Here is a 16,191-nt window from a genome sequence, read left to right on the forward strand (position 1 = left end):
GTATATGCAAATTTTTTTTTGCTCTATGTAACTTCTTTTTTGGGTATGTGTTGTTTGTTGTTACTGCCATTTACATTTAGAATGTGTTGGGTATTGTTATTGATTTGCAGTGCCTTGCGCTAACTCATCAACACCATAAATTATGTTGTTGGGGAAGAGGAGCACATACCCCTCTCTTCTACCGTTGCTTGACTTAGTCTGTTTGGTGTCATCATTGTGAATATAGGAGTTATGCAATGGTAGATATTTTAATCATATAGGAGTACATGTCCTTTTTTATTTATTTATTGAGTGGTCAACTTTTTTTTATGGGTTTTGGTTTTACCACTCTCATAATCAAGTTGCTAGAAAAAGTGTTCAAGATTGAGTACTTAACTTTTGCTATGCAATCCATTCCTTATAGTTGACCCTCATTCTTCTCTTTTTCTTGATGGGACCCTTTCTTATTTATAGATTATAAGTTATGGTTGATATATCCAATTTTAGGGATTTTAAGCATTTTTTATGGTAATTATTGCTTTACTGAGCAGTTTTTTGTTATTGGCATACTTGCATATGAACATATTGATAGGCATGAGTAGTGTTTCAATTTTAATCTCCAAAATACCCATTCATGCCACAAGTTTGGTAGAATGATACCATGCCCATTAATTTCAATTATAAAAAGTGTGTCGCAAATTGTACATTTTGACGTGCACTAACAATGTCAACTCTTTTACTTCATTTTACTCTTGCAGTCTGCACATTTATGGCACCGCTGGCATGCCAACATGCGTACTGAAAGCGCATAAACTATCATAATCTTTTTAAATGTGTTGTGCATAGAAGAAGTCGAAGATACAAGAGCACTGATACACATTGAGCTGAAAGAACTCCTCTTGGAGATGTGGAATAATGTGTTAAGTGGTGAACTAGGACGAACACCATCTCTTCTTTGCAACCGAGGGTTAAATGCTAAATTGTTGAAGAAAGAAGAACACGCTCCAAGGCTTTTGCGCTAGAGATGTTCTTTATTGTGAAGTGTAATGCGAGATCAAGTGTGAACTTAAAGCTACCTCCAATATTGGTAGTCCGAAGTTTTCATTTATCATTGAAGGGTAATGCGAGATCAAGGTGTTATGCTTGCTATCAAAAAACTCATTACTTCGCCATTACTGGTAAAGTTTATTCGTTGGAATGGTTTTCCTTCCTTATTGAGCTATAGGTTAAATTATATAATTTTAAGTGAGATTAGGGATCTCTGTGTATGCATGATATGGTTAAGGACTAATAAGTTTGGGAAGTTTTTGGGCATAAAAAAAAGTTGATTACATTGTTACTAGGTTGACTGTTTCATTCAAAAAGCACAGAGGTTGAATTTGTTTCATCACAGTCTGGCCTTCTGGGAATCCCTAGGATTCTGGAGGAACTGTTGTTTGCCGCACCCTTTAATAGGGAAGAAATAGTCGAGTCCTACTACACCTAGGACTCACTGATCTTATAAGCTTTAAGCTTTATGTGATTTAACCAGGGGTTGGGAGCTTGCAGTCCAAAATTTATTTTGTTGAGATTTCTGATAAGCACCCAAAACGTAACTGTACTATATAAACCCCATAGAGACATAACATTTCGGTTAATTTTGTGTTTAATAATCATGAAATAATCGCATTTTCGTGTTTTTGCAGGTTGAAGCAACTAACGTACAAATAATTATAAAGCCAACATTTAAACATGGAATAGGGAGTGTAGATAAGCTTTCCAATTAAGCACATCTGAAGCCCAACAAATCCGCACAGAAGCATCAAACTTCCAAAGCTCCTACCTCTTGAACCAGGACTCCGAATGCGACAAGTGAGCTGCTCAGACGATCAGTGCGATGAACTTTACGCATAGGCGGGAAGTTGTGAAATTGCCAAAAGACCAGACCGTGCACGTGGACCCACTATGCGGGCCTACAAGATTTGATGAGTCATCATACAAGTCAAGACAAAGGTGCAAATAATTGGTGCAAAAGTGACACCTTGCATGTAGTTAATAAAGTTAGATGAGATTAGGTGTTAATAGTGGAAAAAAGATAGGTGTCATTTTGTTGTGGATTGTATGGGTAAGAAAGAAGTAAATGTGGTTTGGTGTTTCACGTGGGAGGAAATGAGATTTCTCTCAAATGGAGAAGAAAACAAAACAAGGAGGGATGCACTACATTGATTGCCTTGACTCTTGTTCCATTTAAATTCCAAGTCTTTATCTTTTGGAGGGGAGTTTTTAGTTTTTTTTTAGAAAAAGCTTGAAACATTGTTAATGGTGGAAACACTTTCTAGTTTCTAATAAAATTTCTTTTTTTTTTACTTAGGTAATCAATTTGTTTTACATTCTTTTCTTTCTTTCTATCTCTTGTTACTTTCTATCTTGTAACTTGAAATCAATCCAAGGATCATGAGCTGAAATCCTCCAAGGTGGAGGATTAATAAAGCTCATGAGAGGATTCGTTAAAATTTCTTAGAAATAGGATTCACTACTTGGACTTAAGGACACATATAGCACACTACCCCAAAATGGTAGTGTCCGGCCAAACTTGAGACCTGAAAATTTAGAAGGACTCGCGTACGCCTCCCTTTTTATGCCTGGGCTAGCCGCGCGCGCAAGTTATCTCTAATCTCTTATTTTCATAATTAACAGGATTATGTTGTATGAGTCCAGGAGTTGAGATAGGATTTCAGAGATGAAACCCCAATTCAACTTCTTATGTTAGGGAAATGGATTTAGAGATGAGTCCATTTCACTAGGGATCAACGATTAAGTCGGTTCGGGTTTGATAATGAACCTTAAACAGCTTAGAGAAGGTAGTAATCTGACTTTAAGAGAAGTTTATAAGACCTCGCATGAGTGGAATGATCTTCCACCTTTTCTTTCTCTTTGAATATCTTAGGAAAATCTTAGATTTTTATCGTCATTTGTTGTATTTCGTATGTTTAAGCGTCCGTTAGGATTTAAATAACAAAACTAAACTTAGCTAGTAATCCAAATAAATCTTACTCACTAGTTTCCCTACATAGAGTATAAGAAAGATGTAAGTGGTCCTAGAATTTAGGTTGGTTCGAATCCCTACTCAACTAAACGCAAGAAGACGTGAGTAAGGACTTGAGTCTACTCTGAACGAAATAAAGATTTCGTATCTTTATACCGAAAAGTGATAGATATTAATTTCCATTAAAATTTCTGACGAAACATCACTTTTATTATTTGCATAAGTTGATTTATAGTCTTTTTCAGATCATTGGTGTTGAATATATTGTAGTTTATCCCAAGCGCTAGCATAATTTGATTTATATTCTTCTTTATATCGTTGGTGTTGATTATATTGAGTTTTATCCCAAGTGATTGATGTCATTGAATGTTTTCTTTTCTACCTTTTCAGTAAGCTTCAGAGTGATGTATTTAGAAAATGTATCACCCAAATCGTGACTGCTTTAAAGGAAAAAAAAATGAAATTTTATGGAAACAGTTGAACTTCAGATTGGGCTAAAGAACTATGATCCATAGAAAGACAAGCATTTCAGTGGTTCTGTAAGCTTCTCCATATCCCTCGACGTAAGATGAAGGTCAGCATGCTTGGTGATGCTCAACATGTTGAAGAAGTAAGTATTGGTGTACTTGAACATAGAATTTTTGATACAAAAGTAAATTGCTCATGTGTGTGCTATGACTTATGACAAATTGTTTAAGATGCGGTTCCATTAATTATATGTTCAAGACAATTTTTTTTTTCCTTTTTTTTTTGAAGGACAACTGCTCTAAGTTGAAATTTTTGTGTAGAACTAGAATTGTGCCAAATTATGTTATGTGGATATATGCTCTGCACACATTTCTATTGTATAAATCACCTTTGTTATAGTTTTGGTTTGGGAATGACGGTACTGGGTTAGGTATGTTAAAGAGGCTGTGAAGCCTCATTTTATTTTTGGTTTGTGATTGAGGTTGAACTAAATAAGACATGGGAGGCTCACATGTAGTATGTAGAAAATTTAGAATTCTGTTCAAATTATTTGACTTGGGGCCATGTATACTTTTGATTCACAGAATGGGTTGAATACCAAGGTGGAGAAGTCAAGAACACAATTGAAAGAGAGGAAGAACAGGGCTAAGAAGATCCGTGGAGTTACTGTAATTTCAAATACATTGTTGTACAAGACTCCCTGCTTCACCTTTGACATAATTCTTATGTCTTTTCCTGTTTGGCTAACCAAGACTAGGGATGCTGCCAAGAAGTAAAGCGGATGATCAAGATGTGTCTATGGCGCCTGTTTTTGTTGCATTTGGTTTCATTTTCTTTATGAGTAGGAAAGACATGAAATTATAGTTTTGGTAGTAGAGCCCTGGCCATCGGTTAATTCTTAATTTTAAGGTCTTGCGTAACCATACCATCTCCATATTTCCAAGGAAGTTTACTCTTCGGAATTCCATTTTGAATCACATTATTTTTTAACTTCAATAAGAATTCAGCTATGTTTGTTTCAATTCACAGGGTTTGATTGATTGAAATTATGTTTGTTTCAATTCACCGGGTTTGATTGATTGAATTTTTTTCGTAATTGATTGGAGATGAGGTTTTGTTTGAAGGTGTAGTAGAGATTGTGTACAATGAATATAAGTAAGTGAAATGCTCATGGAAGCTTCATTTGAAAACCCCATTACATATTTGTATATACTATAATTTTTCCTATTGTTGTCAGGTTTCAGACTGAATTGAGGTCTAAAACTAGAGTTTCCTTTTGTTGTCAGGTTTCTTCTGATTGCAAGTCAAGAGTGTAGTGTTATCGTCTAATGTAGATACTAGATACCCAGTCAAGTTTGGATAGAGTAGGCTTGCATGAGATGGAAATTGGTCTAAACCTACATGACATTCTAAAAGACATGATTAATATCAACATGATGAAATCTGATGGACTAGATTAATTGTATATATGTTCACAGGACCTATGCGCCACAATTTGGCTCCTGCTTTATTCTTGAGCTGCTAATACCTTATTATTGGAAGGTGCCTTAAAGCGAATGACAATGCATTTTAGGAAAAAAATATTTATATTTGTACATTTATTTGACACTTACTATAGATCCTCACTTTATCATACAACAAATGCAACTACTGAACAATGCAATTGCACAAAAATGTGTCGAACTGTTAACCACTTAACAGAATACAACACTCCCTACACTAACACTAAAATTGATCTTAGGGGAGAAAATTAATTAGTTTTATTGGAGCTTAAAACCGAAAGAAACCCTACTCAATATACATACGATTTAGTGAAAAAACTATAACAACCATGCGATCCAAGCTTGATAGGATCTGCTACTCGCATTTTTTTCATTGAAATTGGGTCCTGGCAATCCCTTCAAGTGCGAAATCCATTGTCAAAAGTAAGAATTGGGATATTTTCCTTTTGAGAACCAGCCCTTTTGTAAACAAAATGCTGAAGGTACAAGTCTGGAAAAATCATATTTATGTGGTTTGCTTTCATGTACCAAGTTAAATTGCTAGAAGTTTTCAACATGTTACAAAGTTTGTACAGTCATTGGTATGTGCCTTTGTGGCGCATTTATCCATAGGGGAGGACAATAGTGTGCAATCATATGAAGTTGTTCTAGGACCTCCATATCAATATATCAAGTTAGTATCAAGTAAGACGTATGAAATGACTATGAAATATAAAACTACTAGAAATGGTTATACCATTGATCCATTGCTACGTGGAGATGGTCTTTTGGGGAGTTATTTAAACGCAATGTGTCTTGAGTGCCGACGGGTAATGGAGGTATCTTACGATTGTGGATTATAAATTAAATGTAACCCATTTGTAAACAAAGGCACCAAGGATTTCGTTCTCAAGACTCAATCTTTCAAAATTCAAACCGAAAGAACTATTCACAAATTTAGAGTGTTTAAAACCAAGAAGGCTTGCAAGAAAGTCGAGGAGCTATATATTATTCGATTCTTAAAAGGTACGTTCCATTGATTCTCTACTATTCCGAATTGACTACTTTTAGCTATTATTTTTAGTATTTTTAACTACTTAGTAAGATTAATTATCCCCCAAAATTTGCAAACGCATTGTTTTCATTCTAATCCTTGCCAGAAAATAACAGTTATTCCAAATTTTCACGTGCACATAGAATGAATTATATTTATAATTTTTTTATGTTCTAAATTATCGGGATTATTATGGTGCACATAGAACTCTTAAAGCAATTACCAACTCAGTTGAATTCTCCATAGCCCTTGCATGTAAAAATCTAAGTTACACTACCCATTTGATTTGCTGTAGATTTGAATTTGTATTCGAGCAAAACTCAGCTAATCTGATGGCGATTGATAATGGGATTGAGAGTGCGAGACAGACTAACCATGACACGACCATTCTTTCCAATCATCGAGTAATAAGGGGGGTAATAAGGGGGGTTCAACACGATTATTTCTCTCTAATGTTTCTACTTCTTGAAATTTCAAATTCAAAGCTTTCAAATCGACATGTATAAGGTTTTTCTTCTTTCTTATTAGTTCAGAGAGACCTAATTTTTTATTTCTCAACTAATATTTATATTTTTTAATTTTTCTTTCTTTCATTTGTTTTCAATATTTCAATATATTATTTAAGATGCCAAATTCATTAAGACAGCTATTTCCTGTGTGGCATATGAAGTTTGGGTTTTAATTAAGTCTACAGGGACACATATAGAGTGATAGATTTATTAGCAACATCGAGAACGTATAAAACGAAAAATGGATAGCGCCTTTAGTGACAACAAATGGAAACCACCTGTGTGTAGTATTAAATGATATGATTTGCTTACTTTTGTGATATGAATCGAAAAATGGAATATATATTCCCTTTATTTTATGCTTTATTAATGGATGATATAGGTAGCAAGTTGGGGAGTTTATCTATCTCCAATATATTTTTGCCCTATCATTTGCATTGGCTGACCTCATCTAGGACAAGTGCATTTTGCTTTTACCTTCAACGTAAAGGAGACTTCCTTATCTTTTTACAACTTTCGACATGAACTTATTGCTTTTAGTGTCTCATTTCATGTGGACTCAGCAACTTCTCACTGAATTGAAAACACAATTGGCATCATCTCAAAAGTCAAACAGCTTGACAGATCGAGATAATGTAGCAGAATGTATGGCATAATCTTACAGTAGACTCAATACAAAGGCACAAGAGTTGGGTGTCGAAGTGACAGATTTACGTGTAAAACATGAGATTTTAGATGTTGAAGTTGAAGAAGTAAAATAGAACCAACCGAATGCTTTTGCACATTCAAGGATCTCGAATAACAGTTATAAAGGTTAGACTAAACTTATTTTAGTGAATTCTTTAGAATAATCTTCATTTATAACATTTCACTGATGTCTATTTTGTTCTTACTTTTGTCTTTGATTTCAAATTTCAATTTGAAAGCCTCTTTGTTTGTGCATACCTTTATCAGAGGAGGACAAAGATGACCTTTTCCAGTGAAATCTTTATGTACCCTTGAGGTTTCCAGAATTTTATAGTTGTGCAAGTAAGTTAAGTTAGTTAGCTCTATTTTCTTTTTGCTTATTAAACCTATTAGAGTATAGAATTCAAACTTAGTCATGATGGTAACTAGAGACTTTTCCTGTTCTTGAAGCTCAAGCACTAAGGCAGGCTGCTTCCGAAGTCTCCCCGTTTGCATTCCTTTCCTCCTATTTGCTCTATTGCGCCCTCAACTCATTTAGCGGTAATCTGGTATCTATCTTACACTACAACAATTCATCATTCTAATATTTTTTTTCTTGAACTGAAAATGTAATTCTGAGCTTTCCTCTTAACCCCAATCAAAAGATTTAATTTTCAGGTCTTCTGAATTAATGTGATATGTTTTTTGGTACCCCTGATGCATCTCGCAACTAGGTTTCTATCTTCTTCTCTACTCCCTATCATCTTTTGTAGTAGGTAAACAATTTTGATGTTAAAAACCATGACAAAGTATTATATACAAATGGCCTTATTATTTCTCCCTATTATTTACAGATATATGATCATCACATATTATGCCCACATCAGTGCAACCTTATTGCGTTTTTTCAACTATTGATAAACAAAACTTACTGAAAGAATATGTTAGAAAACCCTTTTCTAATCACTAGCAAAGACCTGACGAACCTTCCTTTAAACACCATTCAAAAAACCCTATAATTGGGTTATTTTAATTGAAATTTATACTCTAATCAATCAATAGTAGTTAGTGTTATTCATCTAAGTAAGTTTGATTTTTTTTTTACTGCGCTAACTTTAGATTCTTTTTCGTTTCCACATTTTTTGCAAAACATTCTTCTTCTTTTGTGATAAATTTTTGCTTTTTTTACAAGTTTTGCTATTACAAGGCATGATGATTCATATTAGTCCGTTCAGAGATTCTCTTATTTGCTCTCAAGCGTTCAACAATCTCCTCACTCATTGTGGCTCTTGCATTTTAATAGGTAGGTTTCTGTATGCATCATGGAGAGTGAGTGTTCAAAACCTGCCAAACAAGTAGCAACAGTTAGGTAATCAGTTTTATGTCCCATGATTCCTTTTGTTATAGCTTATCTTGAACTGATTAAAGTACGCATAATTCGTGTAGCTATAATTAGTATAACTATTTAGTGTTGATTGACATCCCCAAGTTGGACTAAAACTAAACGCCTAGAATCAAAACTTTCTTCATTGTTCCCAAATCACAGTTGTTATATTCAAGGCCCAAAATTTTGATATCGGTTCATATATCGGTGTACCCAAAAACCGATATATATCGGATATATCCATTTTTTTGGTGACTAGTCCAAACTATTTAAAATATCGGAAATATATTGGAAATATCGGATTTATATTAAAAAATGGTCAAAAAGTCAACCAATATATATCGATTATATCGGCGATATAAAGTTTCATATTGGAAATTTCGATATATATCGGAAAAAAGGGGTTCAATATTCGGTGGATATATGCTGGAAATATCGATATCGGTGTACCAATTTACCGAGATATATCGGCGATATTTTGGGCCTTGGTTATATTATGGAGAGAAAAACATGTTTAAGACCAACATGAGTAGAACTGGACTCCATTTCCTATCAAACATGGAGAAATTATCTCATATATCTGATTTTTGAACAAGTGTGCATGCTTATTTGTCTATGTTATTGTTGTTGTTGTTTCTGTGCAGATTAAATGAGAGCGAAGTGCAAACTTAATATTCCTAAAGTTATTATTATTATTATTAAATGAACAACAAACAGAGTTACCTGACATTAATAGAAATGAAAATAAGTTTTCCCATGATAGATTATAGGCTAGATATGAATATGATAAAGGAAAATAAGATTAGAGATTTACTGAGATGAGCTTTGTGTAGTTACAAGGACGATGACACTTGCAAACATTTGGTTTCTGTGAGACAATGAAATAGAGGTGAACCAATAATGGATTCAATGTGTTTTAGTACGTTTTTTTTCTTTCTCACTAATGTCGTCATGGTAGTAATAGTTAGTAGTTATCTACATTTTAGTGATTTTCCTATGCATAGCAAGTACATTATTGCTCTTACTTTTGAAGTTATTTGGGTAGTCCTAGTTTTTGTTTTTTGAAGTTACTACCACCATCTATAACTTAAACTTTTGAAGTGTACTATACGTTGAGTATTGAAACACCTTTGCGGAGTCGAGCACATTAAAACCAAAATAATGGTGGTGTTCCATTTTTCACTTTGTGACTCTTGGTATACTAAACACCTTATTATTCTTGCCAAATGTATTAATATTTAGTTTCTCTTTGATATTGAATTTTGTCCAAGAGCTCTTATCTTGCTAGGAAATACAAAGACTCCACCTTCCGTTGAAGATCCCCTTCTACGCAAAAACTTATCTTTAGTCAGTCTCACATGCATGCTTTTGTTGTTTTGCCAAATCAAAAATTCGTTTATAAAGTGTTCCATTTCTCTTCATTTTAATTTGTTCCTTTTTCTTTCTTTCTTTCTTTCTTTAGTTTTCCCCCAAGACCAAGGATTATATATTAAACAAATGGATTTAGTATGCGCATTAAAACTGCATTATATATGGGCGTCAGAGTTCAGACACAATTTAAAAAAACTGCAACTTTCTAGATTACACCCACTTCTCTCCGTGACTCTAACATTCATTTTTTCCAAAAACGACGAACTGACAACTCCCCTCTCTTTCCATTGCTGCAATGATTTTAATATTCTCTCCCCAAACAGGTTTGACTACTTCACTAGACCTCTTATTTTGGTCTTCCACTCTGACTCTCTATTTCCTCTATTGAATATATGGTTAATCACTTCAACGCTATTTGCCTACTTTTGTTGTTTAATATATGTTTATGTGTTCATTTCTTGGTTTTGTTTATTTATTTCTCAATTTTCAGCCATTGTCCTTTCTTCATTTTCCTACAATTGTATTCGTTTGTTTAATTTGCTCCATTTATGAACATTCATTTTTTCAGTTGCATGGATTTTTTCATATTACTTCTTTGTTTACTAGATACCACATCCTTTATGATATCATACCCTTTAGAATTTTTTTCTTTGGGTTTTTGTTAACGCGACATTATTTTGTAGTTTTGATCCCGTTATTGACATCCATTTTTTAGTTGTTTCGAGCTTGAGACAAGTACTTCATGTCGTGGTTTGAAGTTTTAAAACCTATTATTTTGTTTTTGTTACTTATTAAATTTATACACATTTGATTTTCCTTTTAGCGCCATTAAACAAGTTGGTTGAACCTTGATGGTGTTGTTGCTTCTAGGTAATTGAAGAATTTGATGTATGTGTATTACGATTCATAAGCTCGCATGATATAACTATGTACGTTAAGCAGGTACAAGTGATTGTTCATTCAATTCACTTGAGAGTTGAGACCAACCATTTGGGAATGTGATTCATGGAGACTAACTTGGCAGTATTTACTGGAAAGGGCTCCCAAGTAAATGACGTTATGCAAGAAAGAACCATGGTCTCAGGTACACTCGAGTTTCTTATTTGTCGAACTGGAAAAATGAAGCAAACTTCACAGTTCATCTACTTTGTTGTTGCTTGATGTCGATTTGAAGTTTTTAAGTTGTACGTGTATCTCGCGATTAATTATTGACTACTCAAATCTCACACCAGCAGGCCGGAAGCATAGATTAGCGCGCGACATGTGCATATTCGTCTATTAATCAAAGGAGTTGAGTTTCCCTTGAGCCCCAATTCAATTAGCAGCAGGTGCGTATTCTCAAGTCAAAGTGTACTGTTCGACTTTAATTGTTCCATTTTTTTTTTGGTAACAACATGCCACTGATAGCCATTATGAATTTTAGAGTTCTCACTTAGGGAGTTAATCCATTATGACTCCCATTGTGCTTAAGAATGTAGGAATTTATGTTTATTGTGGTAGTTTGAGTAGTAATTAGTTGTTTTTTATGTATTTTTTGGAACAACAATATTTTTGTTATAAATATGATAAGAGATATATTTTTGAATACTTTCTTAGCATGCAAGTTTTTCTTACGGTGATCTTGGACATACTCATAAAAACACTCCCTACCCCAACTTTGAAATAAATAAATAAAATTGTTTAAGATACATTTAGGTTCATAAATTATCCTTTCTTTTATTAAGTATATCAAAGACAAAACAAAACAAGTGTTTATCCTTCCAGCAAACACAAACCCTTCGCACTTATTTTCCTTTTTTTTTGTCATTTTTTTTTTCTCCTTTACGAAAGAAATTAGAAAGAGATAAAATTGTAGAATTTAGTCTTCCTCCTCCTTTCACTCATCAGCTATTAATGTATTTTTTCTTCATTGCAGCTCCTTGCTGTCTTTCTTATTTTCCGCTCGAGAAATTTTCAATTTGATATATTTATACTAAACTCCTTTAACCCTTCTACAATGATGAAGAAGAAGTAATTGCAATAAGAAAAAAAAAAATCAAATTTAAAGCAACTTCTAGAAGAGGAAAAAAACAATTTGTTTTTTGGGCATTATTTATTATTTCCTTTTGGAATGAGTCTCTCTGTCTTTTTGTTTTTTCTCTTTCTTTACCCCTATTGGAAATATCTCAAATTATTTTGGAAGATATTATTGGATTGAAGCGGTTATTGGGGTATGGCAAAAATTGAGTTAGTTATGGGGTACGGGAGTATTTTTATGGGTATGTCCAAGATCACCCTTTTCTTAGTATGGATGACAAGCAGTTTTTTATTTTATTTTATTTTTGTTTATTTTTGTTTTTTTAAGCATCATAAAATAACTTCAGCAAGAATTAATGCAGTGTAAATTCATTTGAAATTTTTTTATATGTTTGTTCTTAAATTTTATAGGGTTTAATCTTTTTTATTTAATAGATGTTATATGACATTAGTGGTGAAGTTGTCTTTAACATTGGGTTCTTAAATTTTATAGGGTTTAATCTTTTTTATTTAATAGAAGTTATATGACATTAGTGGTGAAATTGTTGTATAGGACGTACACATGACCTAGGAGGTTAGTGGTGACAAAGGGACCCGGATCGGGTATAAGCGTGGGAAGAGGCGGGTTACCGCGGGGATCAGATCCAGCGGTATCCCAACCGCTCTGAACCGCCTGCGAGACGTGGAGAGAGGGAGAGCGGATCCAGAACCGCAAGATAACCGCTGCGGTACGTGGAAGGAGAGAGAGAGAGAGAGAGAGAGAGAGAGAGAGAGAGAGAGAGAGAAAAGAAAAAAAAGAGAAGAGAGCAAGAACTTGGGACTAGTAATATTATAGGTTGTAATCACAGTTTATACATTTGGCGCCGTCTGTAGGGACCGAGAGAAAATGGCTACGGTAGTGAAAAGAGGAGTAGGGAGACCTAAGAAAGCAACGGTGAGAGAAAATATCGAAGAAAGAGAGATCACCGCGGAGAAGAAAGGGTAGGAGAGGAAGAGGGATAGGAGAAGAAGAAGAGGTATCAAAGCGGTGGATGCTACCGGGACTTCTTCGGGAGGAGATTGTTAGGCTCTGACGGAAAATGATGAGTTAAGGAAGGGAAGAGAGGTTACGAGGCACAACGGGTCGGGATGATCATCGAAGCGGGGAAGTAGGGGAGAAGCGAGGGTATCCGCCCCGCGGGACGGAAAGCAAGCGGTGGGTATCACCTTGGAGGTAGTGAAGGCAATGATTGAGAAAGGAGAGATGAATCATAGCAGAAAAAAGCGAACGAGCTGGCTAGCGAAGAAGGAGGTTGCAAGCCTCAACAAAAACCACCGGCGGTCGGTATGGAATTGGAAGTCTTTGAAAGCGATTCTCCCAGCCAAGATTTGAGAGGTATGATGGAAGGGGACCCGACGGATCATTTGCACCATTTCGAGCGCAAAGCGAGATGCCGTTATGGCGGGAGAGTAAATATGATGGGCCCGGTGTATGATGTTCCCGCTAGTCCGAAAGGGGAGCCTCGGATTGGTATTCTGAGGTTAGCTTCAAGGAGTATCTAAAGGTCCGAAGAATTGGAGCTGGCGTTTGTTGATCACTTCATACACCGAGAAAAGAAGGGTGGTTGACATCGCGGCACTATTCAACATAAAACAAAGGTCGTGAGTCCTTGAGAGAGTTTTACGTGCAGATTCAAGGAGGAGACATTGGCGGTGGAAAATTTGGAGGAACATCGTGGTCATAGCCTTCAAAGCCGCGGCTTGAGGCGGGGAACTAGAGTTCATGAGTCGGTTTCAAAATCGAAATCACTTCTTTGCACGCTCGTATCCCAAGGTAGAAAAAATATATATTCCACGAGGATATAATGCAGAGAAATGCAAAGGAACATAAGAGAGCGAGGGAAGGCGGTCTGGGCCGTTGACCGCGATGATCGCAAAGGGAAAAGAAAAGAAGAGGAAAGAGGAAAGGAACGTCTGAGAGGAGAAAGCCATGGTCCGGATAGGACGGAGATCGCGACGAAGCGGATATCCGAGAGGAAGTCGTCTGAAAATCGAGCGGACCCGCTAAATTGGCCGCTTGATGAAATCTTGCCGCTGATTAAAGGGATTACGATTACTTTGAGGGTCCGGAGAGGCACGCCGGTGGAGATAGATGGGAAGCCACTCTGTGCCTACCATAAAATCAGGAATCACGCTACCAATGAATGATACGCCTTTGAAGTGGTTGGTGGAGAGAATGATTGAAAGAGGGATGCTCGAGGGGAGTTTGTCGCAGAGGTTCGCCAAGCCGATAGAAGGCCGATTCCGGCAAGGATTTTAGGTACCATCAATGTCATCTTCAGCGGGGAAACCCTGGGAAGAAATGCACACCGAGAAAAGATGAGAAAGACAGCCAGTTTACAACAAGTGAATGAAGTGGTGAGCATACCGCAACTAGTTCGAGGAGTCGTAATGGGCGATGAAAGCATAAGGTTCACACCGAAAGACTTAGAGTCAGTAATTTCCCCGCATGAGGATGCTCTGGTGATTACTATAGCGATGGGCAATTATCTGGTAAAGAGGGTGCTAATAGACTGCGGCAGTTCAGTTGACTTGTTGTTTAAGGGGGCGGTGGAGGAGATGAATATTGGAAAAGACCAGTTGCAAGCCCCCCAAACTAATCTTTATGGGTTCAACGGCAGCATGACAGAGCCCTTGGGTGAATTGATGCTACCGGGTTACAACCCGCCCGACCACGGTATTCACCGCATTTATGGTGGTGGATGCAAGTTCGATATAATGCCATCCTCGGAGGAAATGGATCCACAAAATGAAAGCCGCCCCATCGACATTATACCGGTGATCCGGCTTCCCCCACTAACGGGGAACATATAAAATAAAGGGTGACCAAGCGGCGTAGCCGCAGAGTATCCATCAAGTATTTGTAAAAGTATGGTCCGCAGTACCAAGGGAGAGGAGTCATCGCACGATCCTGGACCTGCATAACAATTACAGAAGGAAGCGGAAATAGAGGGGTATGGGCCTCCACTGGGATCGAAAACGCTGGATGAGTTGGAGGTAGTGAACCTCGGGGTGGGAGAGGAGGAAAAGTTTACATCGGTGGGAGCGGACTTGTCGGAGGAATGGAAATGTAAGTTGGTATATTTTCTTGCAGACAACACCGATATATTTGCATGGGTAATTGAGGATATCATAGGTTTGGATCCGGAGTATGCTTGTCATCACTTGCATATGAATGAAGGTGCTAAGCCAGTGCGACAAAAGATGAGAAGTATAAGGCAAAAATACGCGGAAGGGATCCGCGAAGAGGTTACACGGTTGAAAGGGGCAGGAATAATAAGGGAAGTGGAGTTTACAGAATGGTTATCTAATGTAGTCGCGATACTGAAAAAGAACGGCAAAGTTCGAATGTGTGTCGACTTCACAGACGTTAATAAAGAATGCCCGGAGGATTTACCGATGCCCGGTGGATGAGCTAGTTGATAGAAGCGGCAGGTTACAAAGTGTTTTTCCTTCATGGACGCGTCGATGGGATACAATCAGTCGCCGATGTTCGAGCGGTCGGGGAGAAAACCACCTTTGTGGTGGAAGGTGGTACTTATTGTTACACCAATGCCGTTTGGCTTAAAATCTGCGGGTGCTACTTTTCAGCGGTTGGGAGAAAAAGATGTTGAAGGCAAGATTCGAAAGGGATAGAAATATACATCGACGATATGGTGGAAAAGAGCATGTCGGAAAGAGAGCACTTGGAAGGCCTCCAGAAACTTTTGACATACCGAAAAGCATAAGCTAAAACTAAATCCCGATAAATGCTCATTCGGGGTAACTTCAGGAAAGTTTCTGGGCTACATAGCCACTCATCGCGGAATTGAAGCAAATCCAGATCAGATCCGGTCACTGATTGAGATGCCATCTCCGCAGAATGTGAAGGAAGTACAAAGATTGGCTGGGAGAGTCGCTGCACTTAACAGATTCATTTCCAAATCGTCGGACAAGTGCCGGCCTTTATACCGATTGCTGCGGAAATCGCCTGATTTCCATTGGACCGCGGAGTGCGAAACAGCCTTTCAAGAGTTGAAAGGATACCTTGGACGGAGCACCCTTCTGCCGTGGCACGAAACAGGAGAGAAATTGCATTTGTATCCGGGGGGTTAGTAGATACGCGGTTCGGTTACGGTGAGGGTGGTCAACGGGATAGAAAAGCCGATTATATTTTCAAAGCAAAACCTTACCGCAGCAGGAGACCGATATAGCGTGAT

At 36.9% G+C, this 16,191-nt stretch overlaps 1 protein-coding gene across 1 annotated transcript; it reads left to right on the top strand.

Moving 5' to 3' along the window:
* The first annotated feature begins 14,311 nt into the window (after positions 1 to 14,311).
* Positions 14,312 to 15,406, top strand: LOC147472737 (uncharacterized). The gene is made up of 2 exons (XM_086588318.1): positions 14,312 to 14,669; positions 15,087 to 15,406. The coding sequence occupies exons 1-2, from the start codon at positions 14,312 to 14,314 to the stop codon at positions 15,404 to 15,406; spliced, it is 678 nt and encodes a 225-aa protein (XP_086444444.1).
* Positions 15,407 to 16,191: the final 785 nt, after the last annotated feature.

This window comes from Coptis chinensis, unplaced genomic scaffold (assembly GCF_015680905.1).
Source record: "Coptis chinensis isolate HL-2020 unplaced genomic scaffold, ASM1568090v1 utg8811_pilon_pilon, whole genome shotgun sequence".
Classification (NCBI taxonomy): Eukaryota; Viridiplantae; Streptophyta; class Magnoliopsida; order Ranunculales; family Ranunculaceae; genus Coptis; species Coptis chinensis.